At 42.0% G+C, this 12,169-nt stretch overlaps 1 protein-coding gene across 8 annotated transcripts in view; it reads right to left on the bottom strand.

The window, feature by feature from the left end:
* The window catches only part of SUN1 (Sad1 and UNC84 domain containing 1), a 29,177-nt gene extending 17,008 nt beyond the window's left edge, over window positions 1-12,169 (bottom strand). For 4 of the 8 annotated variants that reach the window (XM_059862144.1, XM_059862147.1, XM_059862149.1 and 1 more), the window contains exons 1-2: window positions 10,048-10,191; window positions 5,391-5,487 (exon numbers count right to left, since the gene is read on the bottom strand). In XM_059862144.1, the coding sequence (XP_059718127.1) occupies window positions 5,391-5,467 (77 nt within the window). In that variant the 5' untranslated portion in view covers window positions 5,468-5,487; window positions 10,048-10,191. Of the gene's footprint in view, window positions 1-5,390; window positions 5,488-10,047; window positions 10,192-11,489; window positions 11,801-12,055 lie in introns of those variants that run through there. The other 4 variants (XM_059862145.1, XM_059862146.1, XM_059862150.1 and 1 more) reach the window with 4 other exon arrangements.

Raw genomic sequence — 12,169 nt, 5'->3', positions numbered from 1 at the left:
AGGCAATTCATATTACCAGTTCTACGACTGAAAACAAATCACAGAAAGAAACAACCACCATGGAAATCACATGTGGAGTTTAGCCAGAGAAAGCACTCATTCTTTTGGGACCAACTTGAGAGTGGAAGCCATTCATGACACAGTTTCTTCACCATGCCTAGCAGCAAATTAAAAATGACACACTCCAAGTTGCAAGGCAAAGACTAATTTTCAGTCTAAATTTATTTTTGTCAAATTTCTGTTTGCCAAGTCCTTGTTTTGAGAACTGAAGATCCATATGTCACATTAGCCTGAATTTCCACCTCTCAACAAGTAGGAACTTCCTCCCTTTAAGATACTTAAAGACTTCCCTACTTCAGCTATTTCAGTTTAACAACCATTACTTGCTTTTAAAAAAGTGGTTTAAAAATATTTCCTAATTTAATGCAAACCATTAGAAATATTTAGCTCAGAATTAACAAAAAGCATTTAGAGACTTCAATTTGTTTTTCTCCACAGAGGCAAGTTTACACATAGACAGCCTTCATGTCGTTGCCCCAGGAGCTCCACATTTCAGCACGTGATTCTCTCAGAGCCTCCATGAAAACTTACAGTGAAGACAAAGCAGCAACACAAGGCAAACACAAACAGATTAATCTGAAGAGTCTGTAAGAAATACATTTACCAAAGCAGAAGTTCAGCCTAAAGCAGAATTCTCATACTTACAACCAAAGGAAACATTCAGTTATGTAAGTGAGTAGAGGCTGCTGGCACAGGGCACTGCACAGCAGGTCAGGTTCTAGAACTGCTCAGCCCTGTGACCCATAGCATCCAAATGCTAAGTGCTCTGGGCCAGCTTTCATAAGGACTCTGTCCCTTCTTGGGCCACAGGGATATACAGAGATGTAACAGCACTTCAGTACTCCTGGAGGCTTTGTTTGGTTTTTTAAAAGAAGAGATAAGCAAAGGATTGTTTATGACAGCAGCTCTTTCTCCCCAAACAAAAACAAACAAGCATATTAGATCTGAATGAGTAGGTTCTACAGTGCAATCTGTATTTGAAATGGAAGCTTTCCCTTTAAAAATGAATACAAATAGTTACTATAAAATGTATTTGTGTAAAAACAATTTAATGGAAATAGTTTTCTCACACCATTATTAAAGATCTCAGAACATCACAAAGTAATAATATGGTAAGTATTGTACTGCTTCAGCATAAAATTAAGTTAGCACCAGAAGGCCTTGAAGCTACACTTGCAGTAATGATGAATTTCTGATAAAGTGGTGCTTTTGAAATCAGTTTCTTCATTTCTCCTCAATTCAAAGAAAAGTATGTAAGATGGGGCTGTCAGAGCATGTCAACTGCACTTCTTTTGGCTAAAAACCCCAGACAACACACTGCTGGAAAACATCTCATGGCTCAAAAACCAGATGGGCATTCAGCCCATAAGGATCACACCAGAGTCTGTCCAAAGTAGCTGCTTCTATGGCCTGAAGTGGCACAGATTTGATGGCAGGGCTTTGGTTCTGTGTGCTGGATCTCACTGGTCTGCTCTGATAGTGCTGGCACGTGCAGTGCAACCCTGTGCAAGGCAGGAAAGAGCCTCAGCACAACTTAACAAACCCAGCATACACACTAAACACGTTCGGCTTGTTAATCCTTGCTTTCATTCGGCTGGAAGAGGGAGAAGAAATAACGTTTCCTCATGTACTCAACCAATTGTAGACTAAAGAGTTTAATTTTTACAGTTTTCAAAAATGCTAAACATAAAGGACTCATACTCTGACAGATATGAAGAGAGAATATGGGTTAATTGTGGCTCCTCCTGCTGTTATTCTGAAAGGGTCAGACCCACAACAGTTTTCTGTTGAGTCCCTCCCTAAACAGTTGTTTCAGAACTCAGTTTTGCTATTTACATTTGCCACTAGGCATTTGCTTTTCCTCATCTTCACCCCACGTTTCTTACAGATACTCAATTCACAAGAACACAAAGTACACAGAACAAACTGACAGCTGTGACCAGCCTCAATTTGTTTCTGTTTATGAACACTTGCTGTTACCAAGTATCTCAATGAGCATTTATATCAATGTGGGTTGAAAAAATAGTTTGAATTTGAGCTCTGCTATCTAAAAAAAACCAATAAATCACCATGGAATCTTTTTAACAAAAGGGGCTTGTCTCTCACTTACACAAGGTAATAATTCTCTTCACATTATCTGTCCTCTGGCAGCAGGACAGTACCTAGAAGTCTCCTAACTTGCCATCTCACTTCCCATGCTTGGGAACACAGCCTTTTTTCTTCTACAGAAAAGACTACAGTAAAACCACTGCCTTTCCTTTCAAGGGCCAGAAATGAACCTGTACATTAATGCAATATGTACAGCTAACCAAGAAACACCTAAAGGTGGGATGCAATTAGCCTACACTCCTGGATAACCTCTGCCAACAGTGAGGACTGGTTCCCTCCCCCAGCAAACAGCTCCCATGGCTGCTGGCAGAGCTGGTGATTGGATCTAGTCTTACATTTCCAGCTTCCTGATACCTCCTTCACATGAGCTTCTACAGAGTAAGAATGTCCTAGACTTCAGCAGGTTATTTTTCAAGTAATTGGAATGGAATGAGGTCTGCCAATTTTAGCATGTCTATAGCTGAAGGACCTGAAGTGTCATTTATTTATCAATACTCCTTGGAATGAAATGGCAGTGATGTTCTTGACTATTCAGGATAACAGGCACATGCAATACATCTATAGAACTACAACTGAACAGACATCTTCTTACATGGACAGACATATAGTCAATACAGAAACATTCACAGCCTTTCTAACCAGGGGGCATTACTTACATTAAGTGACCAAGGACACTACCTCGAATTGTTTAGTTATTTCTTCAGTCAGACCCAGAACATACTTAAAAACCTCAAAGGATTTTATTCAATTACTGTGCAGAAAATTACATCCCAGTTGAATGCTCTGACACAGAAAATCAAACCAAATTCTTATTGATTTAACCCATATTTGTGAAGAAGTGTTAAAGCCACCCAAACTGACAACACAATTCAAAAGATGATGGTGACTAAAAAGAAAGATCAGTCATAAGAGTGGGGTGTAAATTGTATGTTGACAGGTGGGTGAGATTCACAAGTTTGACTTACATTTGGAGGAGGATAAAGATTATTTAGGTATATCAGTTAAATGTTTTTCTGATTTGGGCTGGAGGAGTAGAAGCACAAAGTAGAAGCACTACAGCTATGAACACAGTGATTCCAGTGAGTATTAATGTAAGTTCTATTAATAAATCATAGCCAACTCTATTAATAGCTTTGTGGTATCAAACTTCACTGTACTGCTTTCTGCAGGGCTACATCCCAAGCCATTTTCTTTAAAGAGAAGACTCCATAAAGATTGAATTGTCAAAGGCAGAATAAACCATATTAGAATATAAGCAAAACAAACACAGGTGAGGGATAAGAAGGAACAAATTTCAATATTAAAATGGTTCTGATTAGCAATTTCCTTAGAGTCTTCAAATATTGTTTGACCCAGAGTAGGAAGAGCTACAATAATAGATGTCATTCTGCACATATAGAGCAAGCAGAGGCACAGCAAGAGTCTGCACAAGAGACTCTGGTTTACTCTCTTGACACCCCTAAAGCAGTGTCACATCAGCGTACCAAGTAGTTTGCTCCCATTATTTTAACATTTGGGGCTTGACACAATTTTAAAGAAAGAGCTTGCCAATCCTTCTTTTCTACATAAGGAAGAATTACAATTAATTAATTGCAACCTAGTTTAACTATACTGGTCTTCATTAATTCTGTTATTAAACTTCATCTTACCCAGCTCTATCCATTTCTAAATGCCTATGCCTAACAGTTTAACACAGTGAAATGGCAAGCTGGAAAGTTTCAGGACATATAACCCCTTCACAACTTCTCAATTTTTCAAAGCAGTCTTCATTTATGCAGCAAGACAAACACTCAGTTGTCCCCTAAATAAACCCCACCAAAGTCATAATTAAATATCCTCCAGATGTCCAGTAGGATTTATCATTCTCCATCTTCCTTTCTACTTGCCCACTGTTTCACTGGTTGAGAATTTTGGACAAGAATATCACAGGAGTTTAACCTGTTAGGAGTGACAATATTTCAGCCAATCTCTAAGGTACATTTGCAACACAGAGGTAACTAAACTCAGTCAGTAATACAGAAGTGACTGCTGCTGGATACAAGGCATGTAGATCACATTTCATTGCCCAGCACACTTTTCTTGAAATTAGAAAACCCACTTGTATATAATCAACGTTTTACCATTAGTTTTTCATAAAGTTCAGGGAAGATTGCAATTGAATTGATGCAACACAAAACATGTCACATTTTGCAACACTACTGACAATAGGCTATAGGTTAAAAAAAAACCCAAAAGCCACGATCCCCAAGAGAAAATGGAAAGCTACAGTTTTGGAGCACACAAAAGAAGAGAATTAACTCAGTAATCTCTTAATGCTACAGTTTTGCCAACTTCTGTTTTATCGGCAAGTAGCCAAGTATTCTCCCATCTCCATAATGGATTTTAATAACAACACACAATAATGACCTACAGAGGGAACAGAAAAGCAAATCTCATACTGCATCCTAATGAACAATCATTTTTTAAACTTAAAATTAGCTAAACCAATAACTCAGATCACTGATATATTCTGAAGCAGGTATATATCTCAACAGCAAGAAAAGCTCAATAGATTAGAACAGCAACAATCTGCTACATTAATAGTAAAAAACTCAAAATAGGCATCACGACACTTATTCTGAATACATAATACAAAAACTACCAAACACTACAGCTAGTTTCTAGAAAACTGAAGTGATTTAAGCAGAACAAAGATATGAGAAAAAAAATAAGATCATTACAAGATGCACAAAAAGATACAAGGAAAAGCAAGTTCATTAGAACACAGATTTTACATTCACCCAACAAGCAGCTTTGCTAAAAGAAGTAATCAATATTTTCCTTCCAGCCAAGTCCCACACTAGCGGCAATGAGTGCGCAAAAATCAGTGGTTTAAAGTGAAAGTGGTCCCAAGTCACAAAAGAAAGCACACACCAAAGTTACAAGACACAAAACATCGAAGAATTTTGAGGACATATTTATAGAAATCCAACAGCAGTTGTAACTAGGCGGACACAAGTTATTCATAGCAACTAATAAACAATGAGTCATTATCTTAGTCATTGTCCTGTTAGTTCAACATTTTCTTTCCTCCAGTTAGGACACAGCACTTGTTTTCAAACCAGACTAGAAAAAGCCCACTTCTTCAAAGAAGTCAGCTACTTACCATGAAAGCTCAACTCTCCAGATTAGCAACATTCAGAGAACAGACAGTTTGTCTACAAGAAGAAAAGGGTTCTCACCTGAGTGCATATGTATAGCCAGTGTTCTCTGGCAGACATTGGGGAGGGGTGTACGTGTGTAGACGTGAAAAGTCCATGATGACAGTTTCAAATCATACTGTAAAAGGCGAAAATAAAGTAATGCAATGACTTATAATTACATAAAGTCAATCAAGGAGCCCTTGCACTGTTCAGCCTGTGTTATTAAGCATTGAATAAAAGAGCTATTACCAGAAACATGGAGCTCTCAGTAGTGGAGTAGTATTGCTGCTAGTGCCAGGTATCCCTTAACATTACTACAGGAAGCTCAGCTTATTTCTGGCTGTGACCTTCTTTATGATAGCCTACTTTCAGCTGTTTCCAAGTTCTCTGGAAGTTCTCTGGCTCAGTTATGAGCCAAACTCTTATCACAACCAAATTACAAGACTTCCACAGGAACTACATTATGCTGGTATCCCCTAAAGAAGCTAAGTATAAAAATCTAAAGAACCACATAGCCATGCTTCAGAGATCTCTTCAAAATGTGTTTAGCTTTGAGTGCCCTCTGAGCAAAGCACAGGCTGCTCTGGGCACCAGCTAAGGATACTGCAGATGAAACCTGAGAAAGTTTTTACATATAGTCAAATAATTTTACTCTAGCACTTTTGAATACCATCCACTAAGCAGTGAGGGAGTATCCTTCATTTCACATAATTTGTTCCTGTCATTAAAACCACTGAATACACACCCTAGCAAAAGAGCCAACTGCAAAGTGACTCATAGGTTAGAATTAGGCACATTTTCCAGAGTGCCATCCACTTCCAAAAAAACAAATCCAAAGCCAAAACTACCAAATCAAAACCACCCCAGTAAAACTTTCCATGGGGTCTTTGTAAAAGTATTATAGCTTTCAGAAGAAAACAAAAACTGATGTTGTCATATCAACAAACTTGCAGAGCTGCATGGGTCACTACTTGTGGTACTATGAACAAATTGACTTTCAATTTCAAAGTACTGGCAAAAACCCTTCAGCCCTCCTCAGTTTTATTAGCCAAAGAAAATTTTTAATTTTGCAGAAAAGATTCTTGGATGATAGCTTATTTGTAGTTAACAAATAGGGATTTGGCTATTCTGGATTTGCACGGTTAGCAAGGCAGAATCCTGGCTACTTGCAGATTATCTATGGCTCCTGTTTCAACAGCAGTAAAAGATATTCCACACATCTGTGATGACATATCTGAACCAGGATAAAAATATCCCCAGCTAATTTTCATAATCACAACATCAACCAGCATCTCATTTTGGAGATGCACTTTCCTATGCTGAAGTAAGGTTTTATTTTCTACAGCTACATATGCATAAGAAAAGGGGACAAAAAGCAGGTACAGCTCAAAAGCAATCTGTACACGTAACACTAAAATGCTCTTAGTCAGTCTACCTGTAGCCTCCAAATCCCGAGGTCAGTAAGGCAGGAGGGTATTTCCATGACTACTGAAGACTTAAAAATATTAAAACTTCCGGGCCTAAGCATTGCAGCTTCCTGAATCCAAGCACCTCCCATGCAAAGTGGAGTTAACGAAAAATAAGGTCTTCTGCTATTTATTTATTTATTTTTTTGTATTATAGAAAACACATTTCCATTAAGTGATCCTCTATGTCCACTTCATTTGCCCCAGAGCCATAATGTTTTCACTAACTTGTATATAAATTTATTGTTTGTTTACAGGAAGCTTAAATCAGTAGTGTGGAAGTATTAGCAAAACAGCCTCATTCTTTTGCTAGAATGAGCAGCAAATTCTGTTGGAATATGTAACAACTGCTGCCTTACTTTATCAACAAACAGGAGCTCAATTTAGCACATAGGAAATGGGGACCAGAGAGCAATGGCTTGCCAGGAACAAAAGTGGAAATATTGTGAATTTCAAGATGAGGGATGCTGATACCATCAGAGAGCACTTGTATTAAAGAATAGCAAAACAGGTTTCTCAGAGGTATGCCTGCTGAAGCTGAAAACTATGATTAAGGTTGATCTGTTTGAATTGGTTCATGCCAAAAAAAATTTTTAACCCTCAAGGTAGAAAAACCTTGTTCAGTTTCCGCTGGAGTTGATGTGTGTGCTTAGCGCACATCATTTCATCATAAAACCTATTTTTTAACTGGCAACTCAGTAGCTAATCCTTCTGACAGCAATATTTTCCCACATGGAAAGCTCAGCCATGCCAGTGAGCTTTGAGCAGCTCCCCAGCTCCTCCCTGTCTGCACTGCCCATATGGGCAGGGCAACGGCTGAGTTTGAAAAACAACATGTTGGCTCAGTTTCTTCCCTATTCTTTTCCCCTTCACCACCAGTTCTCTCTCTACTTGATTTCTGAATAAATCAAATGCTAGAACATAAACAGTATTTCTTATTTGATAAGGTTTTAATTGTTTCATTAAGTTATTACAGATAAAACATGTGCTTGACAAAGGTGGTGCTAACTGCAAAGCCTCGAAGGTACTTAGGCGTAGGTCTATTAATAGCTGGGTTTCACAGCACCCAGCTCTCCAGTGAAGATATCAGGTTTGCCATCTAAACACCACACTTAGAAATCACTCTTGGAAGATTTAGGGGCTTGGTTTGATTCACTGCTTGTCTGATGCTCTAAAATTAATTCTGACTCAAGAGGAGAAATCTCTACTCAATTTTTTTTCAAAGCAACAAAACAGGCCTGACTTAAAAAGAATTTGAAGGGCATCTTCAGAGATGACCACCACCATTTGTAAAAAATGGTGGTATTTACTATGAAACTGGATTTTTTTAAGCCTTTTACTTTAACAGCTTAATCTAAGTTATCCACCTCTTCAAAACAAATGATCAACCCAATTTATTTAGAAATATTCTACATCTATATTATAAAACAGACACAGGGTAGGTGGAGGACACTGACTCACTCTAATTTGTTCACCCATGTTTAACAGCACTCTACCTTTCATGTATAATCTGTCTTCTGACTTATGAAACTTTCATACACAACTAGAACAGAAAGAGACATTCTAATAAAATATTTTAAAAATCTTAAATCACAAAACTTGGCAGAGAACCTGAGAGGTAGGCACTGTACTTCCAGTTTGAACACTTCTGGGTGCCAACACCTTTCTGCTTTAGGTACCACAGATCTGTCTAGACTCAGTTTCATGGAGACTTTTAGTCTCAGTTTTGCTGCAGATTACCAGGCCCAAACTCTAAAATAGCCTTTTTCCCTTTTGTAGAAACCCATAAACATCTAATACTAAGGTATGTATAGTGCAAGAACCAAGACTGTAGCTGTATAAAAGCCCCAAGTAATAAGAACACTTTGATAAGACAGCCCACAGTGAATTACAGAGAAGCACACAGTTCCACTGGAATGCCTTAGCTTACAAGCCAACTTCCATGCTCCTGCAGAGGAGACAGCTGACTATTTCCCTTTTTTTGGGAAGCAGACACAACAGTCATCCCAAGCATCATCTCTGCCTTGCAATTAAACTGAATCTGTGCTAAAATAAATCAGCACAGCAGAAGGGCAGGAGAAGACAGATTGTGACTCTGTCAGAACAAAAGAAAGCTCAGGAACTCCTGTAATCAGTGGAGCAGAATTTACCTGCACACAAGGCCCTTGGCTGTCTCCAAAGGACTTTGAAGCTTCTCAGTGACATAAGGCTGCACCATTGGTTCAAAAGAAAGCTTATCTGACAGTCACTTTCACAATCAGCCGCCCTCAACCAAGTCCTAGCACCATGGCAGCAAGCTTCCTGGCTTCCAGGAAAGATGATGAAATGCTCCACAAGTGGCCTTTTCGCATAGAAGCATCACAAGGCAGGGGGAGCAGCACCAAACACTGACCGTGCACAACAAACGCCTCACAGGGACAGAACAAACCCTCACTGATGGCTTTTGGGGTACAAAGCCCTTTAGCAACATACTGTCCAGGCAGTTCCTTATGAAACCCTTTGTAACAAAGGAAATGGTAAATGGTCATTTCACAAAAGGGACCCTGGCAGAGTAGAAATATTCACCAAAGTCTGTTAGACAATGAGAAAATTCCCAAGATAGCATGTCTTATTTTTTATGTTACAAGGGATAAAAAATTATACAATGAAGTCTTAGATATTGGTAGCACTGCTTCAAATAGAACATTTATTATCCTCACATTTTAAAGCCAAGTAAGTTTAAGTCACTATGACTTAACACATTTGATGCCACATATGTAAACAAATTTAGGCAAATTATCAATAACAATGAAACTGACACATGAAAACTCCATCAGTTTCTGAGAGCAACCCATTTTTTACTTGTAATTTCAATTTTTATTTCTTTCTATTATTCATAATAACCAATAAAATCACTGGTTTTGGTTAAAGAACACAAATTCCTAAGTATATATACTCCACAAAGGATGTTTCACCATAGCAAGTTAATTGCTGGCTTGAACAGGCTGAAAAGCAAAGAGCTCCAAGCTAAATCAACATTTATTAAAACACACATTCATAAAACATCATTATTCCTTTAAAAGAACAACCCAAGAGCAAACAAACAAAAACACCCACAAGTAATAAAACCGATATTTTACTAGATGCTACCATTGAGCATTACGGCACAGATCCCCAAACACAGGTGTCAAACTACAGCGCTAACAACAAAACCCAGGTTCATCACAACACTGCACGCTCACATTGTGTACCTCTCGAAACGCTTTTTAAAGGGAAGGCTGACAAAAAACAGCCACGCATTCAGCCGCGGTGAAAGCAGCAGCGTGCCCGTTCATTGTTTACACGCAGGGCCCCGCTGCCCGCTCGGGCCCGCTCGCACCGGGGCCTGGCCGGGCCCTGCGCGGCCGCAGCCCGCGCTCGGCGCTCCGCCATCCGCCGCGGCCCGGGCTCGGGGCGCGCTGCCCGGCGGGCGGCACACGCCGAGCCATCGAGCCCAAAATGGCTCCCGGCCCCAACAAAGCCCGCAGCGCCCGGCCCCCGCGCTCCCCGTCACTCGCCGAGTTTGAATTCACTGGAGGCGGCGGCCCGGCCAACCCCACCGCCTTAACCCCTGCGGCTCCGACAGCGGCTCCGCTCGCCAGCCCGCCGGCGCACAACAAAAGGCGTGTTTTACCTCGCCCGTCACGCTGCTGAAACGCTTCACCTGCCCGATGAAACACCCCCAGTATTGGCGACCAAATTAAACCCCCACATCTTACCCTTTAAAAGCGACACCTGAATGCCTAAACGTCCACGCCTTATAAGCACCAAATTACGAGCCAGTCAAGCACCGTAGATTTAAGGGTCTCTAAACACCACCACATTTACTAACAGAGCAATGTAAAAAGCCTGCTAAGCTTGCCAATAAAACCCTCCGTCCAGCTCACTCGCGACGAAAAACACCCTGCAACTCACTTCCACAACACTGCTATGAAAATCAGCAACTAGTAATTCACCCATATATGTAAAAGCAAGAATTAGACATTAGGATTCACTGGGAAAGTCAACAGAAGCATTAGCCTTGAATAGTCAGTTGCAAAGAAATGAAACAGAAGCATTTAAAAAATTAGCAAATATTGAACTTCCTTTTTGCGTAATATTAAACTGAAAACCAGATGGTGAGATGAGGGGGCTGCAAATGCTGCAGAAACCCAAAATTTGCTGGCTAATATTTTCCTTCCCTATAATATATTATAAACAAAATATTTATAAAATGTATTTTATTTTAACATAGTATAATGTTAAATAAGGTAACGTAAAATAAGGAACGCAAAATAAGGTAAACCAAATACTTTTTCTTCCCAGCAGATCTAAAACTTACTGGAACTGTCAGAAAACAGGTGCTGTCTCCAGTGTTCCTGACACTTCTACCCCGATGGTCACTGAAGGGCAGCCAAACGTAAACATGGTATGAGGAACACAGCACTGTCACCTCAAAAGGAGCACAGCACTAAAATAGCACATTGTGCTATTTTACACGAGCAGTCACTCACTGGGCGAGCGATGCCGAACTCTTCTACAGTAAACCCGTCTGTTAAACAACACTTTCCCCAAAGAAGCAGCTGCCCTGCGGTGACAGCCGGGGGACAGCGAGGACAGGTCTGTCTACCTGTGCTGGCCGGAGCAGAGCACGACACCCATCACAGCACGTTACCTTTGCACCAAGGCTCGGCAGCCGCGGCGAGCGCCGGCACCACCGCGCACTTATCAGCTCTTTCACAATCAGGGCAGAAAGCTGCAGGTTATAGCTTCTTCTAACAAGGAAACCCTCCAGGTGCCAGGCCCAGACGGACCGTGGTAGTTGATGTTTCTCTCTCCTCCCAGCCAACAGCGCCGACCGACAGAACTCCAGACTACCCAGGGGTCAGCGCCCGCCCCACGACTCCAGCCCGCGGCGCCTCACGCCCCGCTGCCTGCCCAGCGCCGCTGCCCGAGCCAGGGACACCGATCCCCCGCTCGGGGGAGGCCGCAGACCCGAGACACCGCGCCCCGGGGGCTCCCACGCGGGCGGGCGGCCGCCACACGCGGCCCCGGCCCGCCGGGAAGCGGCAGCGGGCGGGCCGGGGCGGGGGCGGGCGGGGGACGGGTGAGCGCGGGCGGGGGGCGGTTGGCAACGGCCGGGGCGGGCTGAGCCGCGCCGCCTCCAGCCCCGCGCTCCGGGGGCGGCCGGGGGAGCGCGGCCCGGCCCTGCGCGACGGGGAGAGCGGCGGCGCGGGTTACCTGGTGCCAGCGCAGCGAGGGAAAGGCAGAGCCGGCGGCGGCGGCGGCAGCGGCGGCTGAGATTGCCCGGGCCCCGCCCGCTTTGCCGAGGCCGCCGGGAGCCCCCGCCCCGCC

This window comes from Haemorhous mexicanus, chromosome 17 (assembly GCF_027477595.1).
Source record: "Haemorhous mexicanus isolate bHaeMex1 chromosome 17, bHaeMex1.pri, whole genome shotgun sequence".
NCBI lineage: Eukaryota > Metazoa > Chordata > Aves > Passeriformes > Fringillidae > Haemorhous > Haemorhous mexicanus.
The sequence above is the reverse complement of the archived record's forward strand: the minus strand, read 5'-3'. Positions and strand labels throughout refer to the sequence as shown.